The sequence below is a fragment of the Mustela nigripes genome, chromosome X (genome assembly GCF_022355385.1).
Source record: "Mustela nigripes isolate SB6536 chromosome X, MUSNIG.SB6536, whole genome shotgun sequence".
Lineage (NCBI taxonomy): Eukaryota > Metazoa > Chordata > Mammalia > Carnivora > Mustelidae > Mustela > Mustela nigripes.
This window is the reverse complement of record NC_081575.1, coordinates 719973-739000: the sequence shown is the minus strand read 5'-3', so window position 1 is coordinate 739000 and position 19028 is coordinate 719973. Positions and strand designations below refer to the sequence as shown.

The 19028-nt window shown below is 39.6% G+C and overlaps 1 protein-coding gene across 2 annotated transcripts in view; it reads right to left on the bottom strand.

The window, feature by feature from the left end:
* The window catches only part of F8 (coagulation factor VIII), a 111406-nt gene that overhangs the window by 66848 nt on the left and 25530 nt on the right, over window positions 1-19028 (bottom strand). For both annotated transcript variants that reach the window (XM_059385782.1, XM_059385783.1), the window contains exons 5-10: window positions 16564-16632; window positions 14363-14467; window positions 12160-12381; window positions 9848-10106; window positions 9398-9569; window positions 3922-4015 (exon numbers count right to left, since the gene is read on the bottom strand). In XM_059385782.1, coding sequence (XP_059241765.1) covers window positions 3922-4015; window positions 9398-9569; window positions 9848-10106; window positions 12160-12381; window positions 14363-14467; window positions 16564-16632 — 921 coding nt within the window. The remainder of the gene's footprint in view (window positions 1-3921; window positions 4016-9397; window positions 9570-9847; window positions 10107-12159; window positions 12382-14362; window positions 14468-16563; window positions 16633-19028) is intronic.

The following is a 19028-nucleotide window of genomic DNA, read 5'->3' as shown; positions in this document are numbered from 1 at the left end:
AAAAAAATAAAAAAAAAAAAAAAAAAAAAAAACAGAAATAGAAGGAAAACTTTCAGACTCTATGAGGTCAGCATTACCTTGATACCAAAAGCAAAGACCCCACCAAAATAGAGAATTACAGACCAATATCCCTGATGAACATGGATACAAAAATTCTCATTAAAATATTAGCCAACAGGATCCAATAGCACATTCAAAGGATTATACACCATGACCAAGTGGGATTTGGGGTGCAAGGCTGCAAGGCTGGTTCAACATCCAGAATCAATCATTGTGATACATTACATAAATAAAAGAAAGGACAAAGACCATGTGATCCTCTCAATAGATGCAGTAAAAGCACTTGACAAAGTACAGCATCCTTTCTTGATTAAAACTCTCCATAGTATAGAGATGGGGGAACATACCTCAATATCATAAAAGCCATATATGAAAAGCAAAAACAAACAAGCCAAAAAACCCAGACACATGAACTACTGGACTTCATCAAGGTAAAAAGCTTTTATGCAGCAAAGGAAATAGTCAACAAAACCAAAAGACAACCAACAGAATGGGAGAAGATATTTGCAAATGACATATCAGATAAAGGGCTAGTGTCCAAAATCTATAAAGAACGTATCAAACTCAACACCCAAAGAGCAAATAATCCAATTAAGAAATGGGCAGAAGACATGAACAGACATTTCTGCAAAGAAGACATCCAGATGGCCAACAGACACATGAAAAAGTGCTCCACATCACTCGGCATCAGGCAAATACAAATCAAAACCACAATGAGATACCACCTCACACCAGTCAGAATGGGTAAAATTAACAAGTCAGGAAACAACAGATGTTGGCGAGGATTCAGAGAAAGGGGAACCCTCCTACACTGTTCATGGGAATGCAAGCTGGTGCAGCCACTCTGGAAAACTGTATGGACGTTCCTTGAAAAGTTAAAATAGAGCTACCCAATGACCTAGCAATTGTGCTATTAGGTATTTACCTCAAAGATACAAATGTAGTGATCCGAAGGGTAGGTGCAACCCAATGTTTATAGGAGCAATGCCCACAAGAGCCAAATTATGTTACGAACCCAGGTGCCCATTGACAGACGAATGGATAAAGAAGATGTGGGGTGTGTGTGTGTGTGTGTGAGAGAGAGAGAGAGAGAGAGAGAGAGAGAGCGAGTGTGTGTGCGTGTGTGTGTGTGCGCGCAAGCGAGCAATGGAATATTAGACAGCCATAAAAAATGAAATCTTGCTATTTGCAATAACATGGATGGTACTAGAGGGTAGTTAAGTGAAATAAGTCAATCAGAAAAAGACAATGATCAGAGGTGGATTTTAAGATAAGTGAAATTTTAAAAACAAAAGAGCGAGGATCATAGGTGGAAAGAGTGAAAAGTAAAACAAGAGGAAATCAGGTAGACAAACCATAAGAGAGTCTTAATTATAGGAAACAAACTGAGGGTTGCTGGAGGGGAAGGGGTGTGGGGGGACTGGTAACTGGGTGATAGACATTAAGGAGGGCATATGATGTAATATAACTGGGTATTATGTAAGACATGAATCACAGGTCTGTACCTCTGAAACCAATAATACATTATATGTTAATTAATTGAATTTAAACTTTAAAATGTTTTTAAAAAGATAAAAAGCTTGTGTATAGCAAAGGAAATGACAAAACTAAAAGAGAACCTACTGAATGGGAGAAGATATTTGCAAATGACATATCTGACAAAGGGTTAGTATCCAATAGTTAGAAAGAACTTATAAAACTCAACACCCCAAAAATGAATCATCCAATTAAAAAATGGGCAGAAGACCTGAACAGATATTTTCCAAATAAGACATCCAGATGGCCAATAGACATATGAAAAGGTGTTCATCATCACTCATCATCAGGGAAATGCAAATCAAAGCTACAATAAGAGATGACCTCACACTTTAAAATCAACAACACAAGAGACAGCAAGTATTGGCAAAGTTGTGGAGAAAGAGGAACCCTCTTACAACGGTGGGAATGCAAACTGATGCAGTCACCCTGGGAAACAGTATGGAGGTTCCTCAAAACATAAAAATAGAGCTACCCTATGACCTAGCAATTGCACTATTAGGTATTTACTACAAAGATACAAATGTAGTCATCTGAAGGGACACCTACACTCCAATGTTTATAGCAGCAATGTCCACAATAGCCAAACTATGGAGCAAGCCCAGATGTCCATCAGCATATGTAGGGTGTGTGTGTGTGTGTGTATACGTACACATATGGAATATTACTCAGCCATCAACAAGGATGAAATCTTGCCATCTGCAATGACATAGATGGAGCTCGAGAGTATTATGCTGAGCAAAATCAGTCAGAGAAAGACAAATGCCATAGGATTTCACTCATATGTGGAATTTAAGAAACAAAACAAACAAGCGAAGGGAAAAAGAGAGGCAAACCAAGACAGACTCTTAACTACGGAGCACACTGAGGTTACCAGATAAGACAAGGTGGGGGGATGAGTGAGATAGATGATGGGGATGAAGGAGGGCACTTGTCCTGATGAGCACTGGGGGTTGTATGGAAGTACTGAATCACCACATCATACATTTGAAACTAATATAACACTGTATGTTAACTATATTGGAATTAAAATTAGGAAATAATAAAAAATAAAATTAAAACAGCATTGAGACATCACTTTTCACCCACCAGATAGGCAGGATTTTTAAAAACTGTCAATGTCTAGGGACACCTGGGTGGCTCATTTGGTTAAGTGTCTGCTTTCAGCTCAGGTCATGATCCCAGGGTCCTGGGGTCAAGCCCTGAGTTGGGCTCTCTGCTCAGCAGGGAGTCTGCTTCTCCTTCTCCCTTTGCAGCTTCCTCTGCTTTTGTTCTCTGAGTCTCTGTCAAATAAATAAATAAATAAATAATCTTTTAAAAAAAACTATCAATGTCTAGATATCAATAATATGGGAAATTATACTTTCATATATAGGAGTATGAATTATAACTTCATTTGGGGACAAAAGTGTGGCTATCTATTAAACACGGAAATACATACACTGTGACTCAGAAATTCCAGTTTGAAATCAGTGAACTTGAAGATAGGTCAACAGGAAATATCCATTTTGCAGATAAGATCAAGAAAGAAAAAAATATGGTGAAAATATTCAGGCCTGTGGGACAATACCAAAATACCATTCATGTAATTAGAGACCCAGGAAAGGAGACAGAGAACAGGGTAGAATTTTTTTTTTTTTGAAGAAATAATGACAATGATCTTTCCAAATTTGTAAAAATATAACTTTATGGATCCAGGAAGATCAGCAAACCGCAAATAGGATAAATATGAAGAAAATCACAGTCAGAAAACAATAACATACAGGGGAAGAATAATTCAATGAAATCTAAATTTAGCCATTATGAAGGCCAGAAGATAGTAAAATAAGATTTTTCAAAGTGCTCAAAGGAATAAAAAGCCCTCTCAACCTAGAATTCTCCATCTAGCAAAATTAGCCTTCAAAAGTGAGGACAAAATAGACACTTCCAAATAAAATAAAACTAAGAGAATCTATATCTAAGCATACTTGCACTACAAGGGATGCTAAAGGAATTCTTTAGATTGAAGAGAAGTGATCTGAATGGAAGTGATGCCGGATGGAAATCTGGATCTTTAGGTAGGCATAGGAAGCACTGGTAATCATAAATAATTGAGTAAATATGAAGGAGTATTTTCCCCCATATTTTTCTAAAATTATGTCACGGTTTAAAGCAAAAATTATAGCATTTTCTTGTGTGTATTGTAAAGTATCAGCACCAAGGACAGTGACCATCCAGTACACACCAACTGTGGTAAGGCCCAGTATAACTTTAGTGCTCTTGAGACCGTGACCTCATATATATCTACAAGTCAGTAGGACTTAATAAAACTGATCTACCGCTTACCTTTTGGCAATCTCCCTGAGTGCAAAGGACTGACATCAGTGATCCCATGAGGGTAGATGTTATAAGGCCGGCTTGCTTGATTCTTAAATATTATCTGAAAGTATAAATGAAATACACGATCAAGTCCTCAAGCAACTAGGACTGACAGGAAGAGTGTAGATTATCTATCTTTGGAAGACAAAAGCAACTTTATATCCAGATTATAGGGGTTTGAGCCCAGAGAGACTTTCCATAACATTGCTCAGACAGCTACTTGTTAGGTGTTTCATTTCCATTTCCTTAAAGTTATTTCAATTGTTTCAGGAAGTATCCCTTGCACATTCTCAAACTAATTGAAATTTGAATGTCTGCTGAGGGCACCGCTTCCCCTCAGTCTTATTCCACCATTTGGGTACTAAATTCCCCAAGAGTGAAGAGGAAAACAGTGACTCAGGTGATAAAATCTTCACTGAACAGGCAGGCATGACCAGGATTACACGTTTAAGGACGGCTGGCAGTCAGCGTTATCTGATTGCATGAGCTTTAAATGGGAGGAGTGCCAGAAGAGTAGGAACACTGGATACATCAGAGCAGTCCCTAGATCTGAGGCTGGGTACAATATGAGGAGGAAAAACCAACTTCCAACTGCATTCTTATCTTAAAACCCACTCACTTGGTAAAACCCATTAAAGAGCTGATTCCTTGCCTGCAGTTAGGCAGCAGAATGATTTAGAAGAAAAATCACGCAGCTCTGCAATCAGCCTTTTAAAATTCATGATCACAAACATCAAATGATCACTCAAGTTACTGAGGTATCCTGTTAGGGTTTCCTAGAAATTAATCTTCCCACTTCCTTAGTTGATTAATATTTGGTTTCAGAGTCTCACTCTTGGATGCTTCTGTTTTCACTGAGAAAGGAAATTCCTTGTCCTCCTACCATCAAATCAATCCACCTATATGCATGTGAGATCAACTCCTAATGCCAGCATCTCCTTTTTTGTGCAATAAAGTTGGAGCATCTTCCATTTTAAGAACTTCCCTTTGAACAAAATATAGAGCCCAGAAACAGATCCATACAAATACGGTCAAATGACACCCACATAAAAAAAAAAAAAAAAGAAAAGAAAAAAGAGAGAAAGAAAAAGAAACTAGACACAGACCTTACACCTTTTACAAAAATTAAACCCAAATAATTACATACCTACATAATTTTTTGTTTTTTTTATAAATATTTTTATTTATTTATTTGACAGAGAGAGATCACAGGTAGGCAGAGAGGCTGGCGGGGTGGGGGTGGGGAAGCAGGCTCCCTGCTGAGCAGAGAGCCCGACGAGGGACTTGATCCCAGGACCCATGAGACCATGACCAGAGCCGAAGGCAGCAGCTTAACCCACTGAGCCACCCAGGTGCCCCCATACCTACATAATTTTTTAAGAACTCTTCTGAATGTGAGCTGTCTCTACTTCCCCATTTATTTGCCTGTTTAACCATTTACTAATATTAGTAATGATTCATGGATATTTATTTTATACTTTGGGGTTTAATCCAATACTACTTTATTTTATTGTTCAAATTCTTCCACCTTGGCCATTAGAAACTTTGTAAATTGACTCCTGTGTCCTTTGACATTGTCCTATTCTTTTATTTTTGAGTACTTTTTAAAAAAACATTTTATTTATTTATTTGATAGAGAGAGAGATCACAAGTAGGCAGAGAGGCAGGCAGAGAGAAAGGGAAGCAGGCTCCCTGCCGAGCAGAGAGGCCAAAGCGGGTCTTGATCCCAGGACGCTAAGCTCATGACCTGAGCTGAAGGCAGATGTTTAACCCGCTGAGCCACCCAGGCACCCCTTATTTTTTGAGTACTTTCTTATTATACTCAGAATTATACCGATGTCTCCAACTCTAATCCAGAATCACATGATTTATTCTAGTCTGATTTTATTATTTTTAATATTTTATTTTTATTTATTTATTTGACAGAGAGAGATCACAAGCAGGCAGAGAGGCAGGCAGAGAGGCAGGTGGGGGGGGAGCAGGCTCCCCACTGAGCAGAGAGCCCGATGAGGGGCTTGATCCCAGGACCCTAGGATCATCACCTGAGCTGAAGGCAGAGGCTTAGCCCACTGAGCCACACAGGCGCTCTAGTCTTATTTTATTATTACCCTTTTCAGTAATGAGAAATCTGATTCCCACCAAGCATCATCCATTTACTTATTCTTCAAACAGTAACAGTTTTGTCTATTTCTTTCCAATCTGAAAACTCTATTTTTTCTCCTGAGAACACTGGCTAGGATTTCTATTAAAATATCAAATAGAGATGTGTTCTATCCTGATCTTTAACAGAAGTATTTACCCCAAAGATACAGATGTCATGAAAAGAAGGGCCATCTGTACCCCAATGTTTATAGAAGCAATGGCCACGGTCACCAAACTGTGGAAAGAACCAAGATGCCCTTCAACGGACGAATGGATAAGGAAGATGTGGTCCATATACACTATGGAGTATGATGCCTCCATCGGAAAGGATGAATACCCAACTTTTGTAGCAACATGGGCAGGACTGGAAGAGATTATGCCGAGTGAAATAAGTCAAGCAGAGAGAGTCAATTATCATATGGTTTCAGTTATTTGTGGAGCATAACAAATAGCATGGAGGACATGGGGAGTTAGAGAGGAGAAGGGAGTTGGGGGAAATTGGAAGGGGAGGTGAACCATCAGAGACTACGGACTCTGAAAAACAATCTGAGGGTTTTGGAGGGGATGGAGTTGGGGGTTGGGGAGCTTGGTGATGGGTTTTAAGGAGGGCACTATTGCATGGAACACTGGGTGTGGTGCATAAACAATGAATCTTGGAAAAGAAATTAAATTTAAAAAAAAGAGTAGGATTTCTGAGTTTCACTACCAAGTATAATGGTGACTATAGGTTTTCCGCACATCTTTATTAGGATAAGGATGTCCCTTGCAATCCCAATTTCTTATGACTTTTTATTATGTATTAATCATTTTCTACATATAAGATCATGTCATCTGCAAATAAAGACAGTATTATTTCTTCCTCTCCAATCCAAATGTCCCTAATTCCTGTTTTTATTGTTGTTGTTGTTGTTGCTGTTGTTTTGTTTTTGGCTTACTGCACTAGTTTCCAATACAACATTAAATAGAAGTGACAAGAGTAGGCCATTAATTTTTTTCCCCAGTCTTGGGGGGAAAACAATCTTTCACCATATAATAAATTTTTAAAAATGTTCTTCATCAAACAAGGACCCTACCTTCTGTTGCTAGTTCACTGGAATATTTTTCATCTTGAATGGGTAGTGGATTTTGTCAAACTGTTTTTCTTCACTTATTATGTAATCATGTGCTCTTTGTTCTTTATTTGATTAATATGGTATATGGCCTTAGTATTTGTATATTGAACCATCCTGCATTATTGTGGAATAAATCCCACTTGATCATGGCATATATTCTTGTAAAATTGTTGCTAGATTTGGTATACTAATGTATTGTGCAAGATTGTTGCATCTCTATTCATGAGGGATATTGCATTATAGTTTTCTTTAGAATTTTGAGACTTGCTGGGGCACCTGGGTGGCTCAGTCGTTAAGCGTCTGCTTTTGGATAGGGTTATGAATAACCTATAAGTATAAAGAATAAAATAGACTATTTTTATTCTCTGGAGGTGATTAAGGCATTCCAAGGCAGAAATCATAAATGAAAGATACCCAGAATATTATAAATAAAAAGACTGATAAAAGATCTTGAATACTATAGGGGCCCCTGGGTGGCTCAGTCAGTTGAGTCTCTGTCTTCAGCTCAGGTCATGATCCCTGGGTCGTGAGATCAAGTCCCACCTCAGGTTCCCTACTCAGAGGGGAGTCTGCTTCTCCCTCTCCCCATGCTTCTTGCCCCTGCTCATGCGTGTGCGCTCTCTCTCTCTCTCTGTCAAATAAATAAATAAAATCTTAAAAAAAGAAGATCTTGACTGTATAAAGACTAAAAATCTTTGTAGGACAAAAGTGCAAGGGACATACTGAGAAAATTTTTGAAAAATAACAACAATGTGCCAATATCCACATTGTATAAAGCCTTTTACAAACATGTAAGCAAGAGACGACCATTCTAATAGAAAACTAGACAAAATTTCAGGCAATTTGCAGAGGGTGTCATGTAAATAGTCAACAAACAAACAAACATGAAACAATATGCAATTTCACTACTAAGCAGAGAAATGCAAATGAAGACAATATATAAATACTTACCTCATCAAATTGGAAAATTTTCTGAAGGCTTATAATAGATACTGTCAATGATGTGCGGAAAGCACAGTAAGACACTATTGGTGAGGGTATAAATTGCGGCAGAACTGCTGAAGGCACTTTGGTAGTATCTAACAAAACTCCACACTGAGTTTTGTGTGAAGGCACAAAAAGGCAGTCCTTGAGTACAGTCTTTGGACCCCTACATTGACTTGAGCCCCCATGGCCTACGGCCCGCTTATCACCCTGCTGGATCCGTCTCAGGGAGTAGTACTCCTTTGTTCTGCTTAGGCACAGGCATCAGTGGCCCGCAGGCAGGCCCTCAGCTTTCAGTATTTCAGTATTTCAGACTCCCTGGGGGAGGAGTTGGGATCCTTCTGTCTCAGCATAAGAGGGCTACACAGAGGCCAACTGCCCTTCGCTGGCTGCTGAGGGATATCTGTTACCAAGATGCTGTGGGCAGAGTGTTTGGATTTCTCTTCCTAGCACTGGTACTACTCCAGCACTGGTAATAGTTTCATGGTGTTCTGCTCAATACTCCATGTATAATGATCAGCGTCCTTCACAACATTTCGGAGCGGCTGAGTTGACACAAACAACCCTCTATCTCCAAATTGATTGTGAAAAAATAAACCTCTATTTTTTTTTAAACCAAGGCTTATTGAGTTTCCTGTTCTTTGCAGCATAAGCCTTCTTAATACCTTGTATCAGGGGTCAGCAGACATTTTCTGGATTTTCCAGATTTCATGAGCCATATCTAGTCTCTGTCACATGTTTGTCTTATTCTTACTATTCTTTACAACTCTTTAAAAAGGTAAAATCCAGGGCACGTGGGCAGCTCAGTGGGTGAAGTGTCTGCCTTCGGCTCAGGTCATGATCACAGAGTCCTGGGATCCCTTCAGTGATCCAAAAGCATACTATGAGCCAAATTAGGCTCATAGGCCATAGTCTGCTGATTCCTATACTACATGATTAGTGGGAAATAATTATATAAGGATATGTATCAAAGACCATGTACTGTTTCAAAGGGGTGACATGTTTAATGGGTGGCATTACATTTGTATTCTACATACTCCTATTTTTAAAACAAATGTATAATCTGTATTTATTTGTATAATATTTATAATTTTTAGAAGATCATATCCATTGAAACACAAGGCTCAATTATGAAGCTTTTAGAAACTCAGAATTCTCCAGACTTTGTCTTCGTAATTACCCAATGTTATTTCTCTTCAACTTACCACCAGTGTGTCTCCAACTTCTCCATATAGTAAAGGTCCCAGTATTCCTGATTCATACTGAACAGCTTCACGAGTCTTAAATGTTTCATCTGTGTATGCCATAAATCGGACTTTTTTGTACTTCCTACCAATCCGCTGAGGACCATTGTTCAAATACAGATTTTTATAACTTCTGCATGAGACACAAACAGATGAGATGTTGGGATGGAGGACTCTAAGTAGAGGAGGCTAAAATCCAGCTCTAAAAGAGCTGAAATGATTTAATCGGTGGAAAGGCATGAGAAAAATACAAGTATGCCTGACGCTTAGCTACGTTAGTAAGGCTGTCTTATTTGACCCCGCATCTATACCTAACCATAAACACGGCTTGAAGATTGGTTGCTTTGAATAATTGGGAATAACCTTTTAAAAATGAGGACGAGTTCACACCAAGTGTTAAGAGGTGCTTACCCATCGCTGCGGGCGGGGTCTGAGGGAGCATAGTCCCAGTCCTCCTCTTCGGCAGCAATATAGTGCACCCAAGTTTTGGGGTGCTTCTTGGCAACTGAGCGGATTTGCATGAGAGGAGAGGAGTTGTCGTCGTCAAAGCTAATCACGTCCATGTCAGAGTCATAAAGATCTTCATCATAATTTTCCTCTTCCTTAGTTTTCATCCGTAGTTGGGGCTCCTCTGGGCAGCTATCTACTTTGACATAAGCTTCCATACCACCTGGGATCAGACAAACCCAACAATGTCAGATTCCTATAAGACTTGCCTTAGCTTCTACAACTTTGTTGTCTCTCACCGGGCCTTCAGCACCCTCTCCTAAGTGTTCCCTTCCCCACACAAATAGCCTTATCTTGCCACTCCCCCATAGCTGCTACTTTCGGGTTATGATCTTTGCACTCATCACTTCCCTTCTGCCTGATTCTCCTCCATTCTATGTTTTATCCCTTTTTTAAGACTCACTCATTTGCTCTTATAATATATATATTATAATGATTTCTGTATGTATTCCACTGAATTATGATACAAACCATTGGTTTAATAGGTTTATTAGGAAAAGTGTCATTGTACATATAAATTTTAAGACATTCCAAGCTCATAAAAACATGAAAAGGTACAACTTAACAGTTAAGGAAATATAAGTTTAAGGTGGTACCTGGGCGGCTCAGTTAAAGCCTCTGCCTTCGGCTCAGGTCATGATCTCAAGGTGCTGGGATCAAGCCCCGCATCAGGTTCTCTGCTCAGCAGGGAGCCTGCTTCACCCTCTATCCCTGCCTGCCTTTCCACTGACTTGTGATCTCTCTCTGTCAAATAAATAAATAAATAAATAAAATCTTTCCAAAAAATATATATATGTTTTATATATATATATGTGTGTGTGTGTGTGTGTGTGTGTGTGTGTGTGTTTTGAAAGATTTTATTGTATATGTTTTATATATATATATATTTTGAAAGATTTCATCTTTTGAGAGAGAGACCTCCTCAGGATCATGACCTGAGCCGATGGCAGTTGCTTAACCAACTGAGCCACCCAGGCATCCCATATGTTATATATTTTAAGAGCATGTCTGCCTAGGACCAGTTGCAAGCCCTACAACAAGTCTACTCAACACTCAAGTTCACCTTTGGCTTTATACTATGTGGAGATTAATAATTCCCACCCAAGCTATGCTATAGGGCTATTTTGAAAATCGATACTAACACAGACCTTACTAGATGATGGGGAATATGGTAGATTTCAGGAGGGGCAAGCAACTAGTCTGGGGTTCATATGGCTTTAAACATCATTCATTCTAGATCTAAAAATGTCTGTGGTCCAATAAGACAAAACATTTTTCTGAAAAATGAAGATTAAAATCAGTGGGAAAAAGTCAAAACAATAAAACATTAAGTAAACTCCTCAAACTAGGTAATGACCAACCTGCATCCAAGTAAATGAGTTATTCCTCTGCAACTTTAGGATCAACTTCCTTTGTCCTCTAACATCTTGTCAAAATCGTCATAAATATTATACAACAGATGAGGAAAGAGGCCCTACTCTTCATCACTATGGGGAACTATAAACAAGGCAACATTGCTCATAGATCATAAGGGGAAAATAGTGGAGACAGAGCCAGATCAAATCTCTTTTCCAAGGCAAGGAATTTGAAGACTGCTAGAACAAACAAGTGCTGTTACACATGACATTTTCCTCCAACAATCCTCATGGGCCACCACAGAGGAGAAGATGAAGAGGGCTGTTAGAATGGGCCAGCATAAAGAGTTAGCAGAGTAAATACACAAGAAGGAAAATGGGGGTGGGGAGATCGTGTTACATGAATTTTCAGTCTGTAGCTACAAATGAGGTCACATTAACAACAGTTTGAAACTGTATTGTTGCCCCAACTTGCTTAGACAGGCCCTCTAATCCTGTGCAAAGTCCTCATGAAGAAGTCTGAAAGCCTCACAGGGTGTTTCACATACGCTCACCAACTTCCACTCCCACACTGCTTCTCCCAGGGTCCGCTATTCCTGACAGGCTCTTTATTTCCCATGTCTCTCACCTCCTTCCAGGTAGTGCTGGGGTGCCTCTGTGTTTACCTGTAGTCTGGAGTTTCACCATGCTGCGATATCCTCTTGTCTTTGCTATTCATTGCTCTGGACATCACTACCATCACTAAACTAAAAATTCCCCAGTACTACTAACACTCAAGCCCTCTTACATTCAAGGTACAATAGACAGTAAAAGAAGAGCTGAATATTTATAATACTCATTTTCAAGATCAACAGATATTACCATGTTGGTGGGAAGGGATATGACAAAATAGTAGAAACTGGCCGAGGTCCATCAGGAATGTCTGAGCAGTCAGGAAAGTTATCGGTGAGATCTCCAAGGAGGCCTGGCGATGGTTTCTCACAAGAAATGTGTGACCTTCAAGAAAAATTGAGTGTACTTCGGGGGTGGTGCCCATTCCAATCACATGCCAATAAATTGATCTTTTGTGACATCCAGTCAGACCTATAACATAGGAATAAGACAGTTATGGTCAAGAAGTAGAGAACTTGAAATGGAAAACACATCTCTAGGATAGGATGGACAAATTGACCTTCAAATTTTATTACTGACTGGAACCCAACTTTCCAAGGATGCTAGGGTACTGCCCAGCTAAAGCGCTTGCCAAGCTCTTTTGTCCTTGGCCTCTGTGCGAACACCTCTCTGGGTTTTTCCCCCTATTGTTTGGATAGCTTCTTCTTTTGCCTCCTTTCCTGACCTTTCATCAAGTAATGGATCACCTAGGACTCAGCCCAAGGCTTATTCTCATTAACAAATATTTTCTCTTTAAACAATATCAAAATTATGCAAGTAAGAGTTATTCTTCTCACCACTCTCACTTCTTAAGTCCAGTATGATACTAATTACAGCAATATAATTAATATTTACTGAGCACTTGCTTTAGATCAAGCACTGTTCAAATGATTAGCTATATGTTTAGATCTCACCCCGTTAAATACTAGGGCACAGCTGTCTCATATTTTGGCTCCTGATGCTTTCAAATATACATATTTTTCACCATCATTACTACCCGCACCATCTTAATTCAAACTAGCTACCATTATCTGTTGTCTGTCTCAAGTCCAAACTCTCTAGTAAGGCCTAGAAATCCCTGAATGGGTCCTGTTTCTTCCAATGGAAGCTTTAACATCTTCTCTTTGTTCTCTGAAATTCCACAATCATAATTCTGTGGGGGGATCTTTTTTTATTTATCCTGCTGGGAAATTTGAATATGAAGACTCAAATATTTTCATCCTTAACACTTCTCTCATTTCTTTGGTTTTTAAAATCTGTTTTAAAGTGTATTCCAAGGGTGCCTGGGTGGCTCGTGGGTTAAGCCTCTGCCTTCAGCTCAAGTCATGATCCCAGGGTCCTGGGATCAAGCCCCGCATCGGGCTCTCTGCTCAGCAGGGAGCCTGCTTCCTCCTCTCTCTCTGCCTCTCTGCCTAGTGATCTCCCTCTCTCTGTCAAATAAATAAATGAAATCTTAAAAAAAACATATCGGAAATCTTGTTTTACTTTCTGAGAGATTTTCTCTATTCTAACTACCTTCTATTGAGTTTGTATCTTTTTAAAATATTTTATTTATTTATTTGACAGACAGAGATCACAAGTAGGCAGAGAGGCAGGCAGAGAGATACAGGAAGGGAAGCAGGCTCCCTGCTGAGTAGAGAGCCTGATGCGGGGCTCAATCTCAGGACCCTGAGATCATGACCTGAGCTGAAGGCAGAGGCTTAAACCCACTGAGCCACCCAGGTACCCCTTGAGTTTGTATCTTGACAATCATATTCCTAACTTTTGTGAGCACACTCTTGGTTTCTTTTTTACAGAATCAAATTATTACTTGATTGATGTAGTATCTTCTTGAATCTTCATGAAAATACTAAGTAGACCTTTCGACAAGTTCTCTTATAAGTATTTCTTGTTTTCTTCTGGGATTATTATTATTTTTTGTTTATCTTTGCATATCCCTGTTATTTTTCAGGTTTCCCCTAAGTATTTGTTCAGCCTTGCCTGTCCACATATATTTAAGTAAGAGAAATCTGTGAGCTCTATGTACATGGGCAGACCTTCGTGTTTAGGTGACTAGAAGAGAAATCCGCCACGTCAGTTTAAGACCCCACCAGACGCCCGAATTCAGTGGGCTTTCCTCTGGGACACAGAGTTGTCTGAAGAGACGCAGAGAAGAAAGTTCTCGTGGTAAATGCAGATTTTTTTTAAAGATTTTATTTATCTCAGAGAGAGGGCAAGAGAGCATGTGTGGAGGAAAGGGTGGGGGAGGGAAAGGACTTCAAGTAGACTCACTCTTGACGGCAGCGCACAAAGCAGGGCTCCATCCCATGACCCTGAGATCATGACCTGAGCTGAAACCAAGAGTCAGATGCTTCACCGACAGTGTCACCCAGACGCCCTGACCCTGCAGATTCTGGAGCAGGTGAGTACGTACCTGGCAGAGACCTGTTTATGTAGCCATTGACTGTATGCATTTCATGCCGGGCCTGAGCAGAAGCCAGATAAGAAGACTCATTTGTTTCTGAGTGCCAGCTTTTCCCTGATGAGAGAGGAGGCAAAGACAGGGCCAGTTAAGTAAGTCATGAGTCACCCTCCCTCTCTGCTTCCCTCCCATGGGGCAAAGACTGCTCACAGCTTAAGCATTTTTGTTAGCACAGTAGAGTTAGGGTTAGCATCGATGACTTGTGCTCCAAGTCAGTAAGACAAAGGCAGAAGACAATTACCAAAAGGCAGACATTTCTTGCTCAAACTGATTATCTCTCCCTATATTTGTCCACGCCAGTAGATGGGAAGGGTTAGGGTTAGAATATTGGTGAGTTGGTGCCATGAGGACTTCATTCTATTCATTCACGGAGTCATTTAAAAGGAAGCAAATGAAAATCATCTTAGAAAAGGGCTCTCAGTCCCTGTCCTAATTGCTTCACTCAGGTTGTAGTAATGAAAACTCAAGAACATGAAAGCTTTCCAACCTCCTCCCTGAAATGAGTAACAGTGAAAGCGCTGTAAATATTATTATTGGATAGCTGTCTGCCTGAACTTGGCCCTTTGTGTAAAGGGCTGACAGCGAATGCTGAAGGTTTCTTAAGCACCCAGCTAGACACATCTACTGAGCGCTACTGAGTGCTAGGCACCGAGGACAGAGACTATGCCTTCTCTGCTTACAATTTAGCTTGACTAGAGAAACTGACAATTATAACAGAGTGAAGAATCATGTAACAGAGATTAGACACAGAAAGGGGAAGGGACTTCACTCTACTTGAAGAGAAAGGGATGTAAAATCAAACAAGCAGGCAGTGATGGTTTTGTGTGATAAGGAGGAAACTCCAGGTGCTATGGGAACATATTCTAACATATTCTAACCCAGACCAGAAAGAGAAGGGAACACTTCACTTTCTAGGCAGAGGTAGCAGCATGAACAAGCAGCACACAGCATATTTCAGTGTGACGTAAACTGTGCCCCAGGTGGCTGGGGCCCAAGCGGTGAGGCAGGGAGAGCAGCACAGTGAGGCCGGACAGGTCATCAGGAAGAATGGAGTGTCAGGGGACACAAAAAGACAGGGGGACTCATCAGGAGAGGGAAGATGCCTCTTCCAAAGAGGCAATGTGGGAGGAAAAGATGGAACAGGAGTAGGTGGCAGAAGCTCTGTGCCACATCATATTCTAAATTACTTAACTTAAATCACTTAATCCCCACCACTGTGCTATGAAGAAAGGACTATTATTACAGTTTTCAATGTGAGGTTTAAGTGACACAGTGCAATGCTGCCTGCCAGGAGCAGAGGGGTGGAGGAAACGGGAAATTGCTGTCTAAAGAAAATACAATTTTGGTACTTTTAAAAAGATTTATTTAAAATTTTAGAGGGGGGAGGGGCAGAGACAGAGGGAGAGAAAGAATCCTCAAGCAGACTCCCTGCTGAGCGCGGAGCCTGACACGGGGCTTGATCCCAAGACACTGAGATCAAGATGAAGCCAAGAGTGGATGCTCAACCGGCTGCACCCCTCAGGTGCTCCCAAACTTTCCATTTCAAGATGAGCCAGTTCCAGTAAGATCCCACTTCACACCCGCCAGAAAGGCTAAAACTAACCAGTCAGGAAATGACAGGTGTTGGTGAGTATGCATAGAAAGGGGAACCCTCCTACACTGTTGGTGGGAATGCAAGCTGGTGCAGCCACTCTGGAAAACAGAGTGGAGGCTCCTTAAGAAGCTGAAAATTACTGTGATCCAGTAATTCTGCTTCCAGGTATTTAGGCCCCAAATATAAACCCACTAATTTGACGGCATATCGGCACCTTGTGTTTACTGCAGCATTACCTACAAAAGCCAAGACACAGATGCAGCCCGAGTGTCCATCAACAGGCAGACAGATAAATATAATGAAGGGCATGAGCCCAGCCTGTTATCCAGCTCCTCCATCTTCTTACCGGATAGCTCCCAATGGAACTCAGGCTGTACTTTTTCTTGAAACTCAGTTTCATCCCCATCTCCTTCATTCCTGAACAGTAGTTTATGATCTTTCTTTATAATCACTTCCTCTGGATAACAGCAGCCCTTATTCTCAAATACCAGATTAAATTAACATAATTAACATATCCTACTTTTTCAGGAGCCCCAAGTTCAGACTGCAGGTCACTAACCTTCATCAAACACAGCAAAAAGCAGTACAAATTCAGGCAAGTCCTGTGTCCTTTCTCTGGCCAGACTCCCTGAAAAAGAAGTGAGAACATTCACCTTCTTTTGAGAATCCTCTCATGGGAAATCAACACTAGGAGAATACATCACTTCACGTACTGCTTTGTCTCTTGGGTTAACCCTAACCCTGTTAACTTGACCACAAGTTAACTTGCTTCTTTGGTGTCAGGTGTCCTATACTAGTTCTTCTAAAACTATTTGGTGTAAATGACTTCTTTTCACTTCAGATTTGTTGCAGACCAGTACTTATATAAAATATAAGAAAAATGAATCACTCAGAAAATGAAATTAAAGAAACATGCAAAATACAAGCTCATATGATCATATGTCATATATATAAGCAAGTGTTCAGAACAAATATAAAAGAGAAAGATTATAAAAACTGTAAATACTGTTCAAGGAAAGTATGTATATAGGCAATTAAATATAGAAAATTTCTATTATGCTTTTAACTTTTTTTACTTTTGCAAAGTATTATGACCAAAATAACAATAATCAATATTAAACACCTATAATCACACTTTAAGTGAACACCATGTATACCAACATGCTTTAATTATTGAATTTGTTGGTTGTCTTCATTTGATTGGGAAATTTTCTTACTTTAAGCAGGAAGATTTTTGTTTATGTTCTCCTTTTTTCTTGTACTCTTGACACTTGAAGGTAAATCTTTGATTGGATGAAGAAAGTAACTCACCTATACAAATTTAAATTACAGGAAAAGCTGTCTGAAAACATTTGGATTCTTTTTATTTTTAAAATCACCAAATAGTGAAACTGACTTTTACTTTTGGTGTTTGAGCCTATGGGTCTTTTTTTTTTTTTAAAGATTTTATTTATTTATTTGACAGAGATCACAAGTAGGCAGAGAAGCAGGCAGAGAGAGAGGAAGGGAAGCATGCTCCCTGCTGAGCAGAGATCCTGATGTGGGGCTTGACCCCAGGACCCTGAGAAAAGGACCTGAGCCGAAGGCAGAGGCTGAACCCACTGAACCACCCAGGCGTCCCAAGCCTATGGGTCTTAACACGAAACCACCAACCATCAGGACACAGGACGGTTCCAACATCCCTAACTGTAACCCGTGGCAACTACTGATCTGTTTCCCATTGCAATATATTTGTATTTTTGAGATTGTCATATAAATGGAACCATTCAATATATACCCTTTTGAGACTGGCTTGTTTACTTAGTATAGTGCCTTAGTGATTCATCCATTTTGTTGTCTGTATCAGTATTTCACTCTGTTTTATTGATGAGGAGTACTTCATGGTATGGATATACCACAGTTTGTTTCAGCATTCACTTGTTGGAAAACATTTAGCTTGGTTCCAATTCTCAGCCATTACAAATAAAGCTGCTGTGAACACTAATGTACATACAGACTTTTATGTGAATATCAAGTTTTCATTTGTCTAGGGAAAATACTCAGGAATAGAAATTAAGTGTATATTTACCTTTATAAGAAATGGCCTGTAATTGTGACACCAATTCCAGTGTATATGGGTTTTTCCCTACCACCAAGCAATTCTGTGACGTCAGCTGGGTACCCTACAATTTAACTTAATTCAGAAACTATCTACCCAGAGATGGTGTAGATTCCCACAGTTTAACCTGTAAATGTATATATCACATTTAGAGCTATAACTAATTTTAAGTTACTCTTTGTATAACTATAAGGTCTACGATCATTGCACTATTTGTTGACAAGATGCTTCCTTTGAGTTATTTTTGCACCAGATCAATTGGGCTTATTTGTGGGGATCCATTTCTGGACTTTTATTCTATTTCACTGATCTATAGGTCTATTCTGTTAACACATGCTATGATTACTGCGGCTTTGTAGTAAATTGTAAAATTGAGTAAGATTATTACTCCAAATTTATTCTTTTGCAAAATCATTTTAGCAAATCTAGTACTTTTGCCTTCTCATATAAATTTCAGAATCAGCTTGTTTGTGACCACATAAAAAGCTTCCTGAAAATCTACAGACTGGGGAGAACTGAGATCTTTACTATGTTGAATCTTATAGCACAGAAACAGTATGTCTCTCTGGTTTCTTTTACTTTGTAGTTTTCACCATACAGACAATGTACATGTTTTGTTAGATTCCTAAACTTTCAATTTTTGGAGCTATTGTAAACATTCGTTCTTACATTCTGGTTTCCAGTTATTCATTGACAGTATGTAAAATACACATTTAAAATTTTTTAGTTTTCATTCCAGTTAGTTAACATATAGCGTAATATTAGTTTCAGGTGTACAGTAGAGTGATTCAGCAGTTCCATACTGCACCCAGTGCTCACCACAAGTGTCCTCCTCCATCCCCACCACCTGTGTAACATTCTCCCACCCAACCTCCCCTCTGGTAACCATCACTGAGTTCTCTATAGGTAAGAGTCTGTTTCTTCGT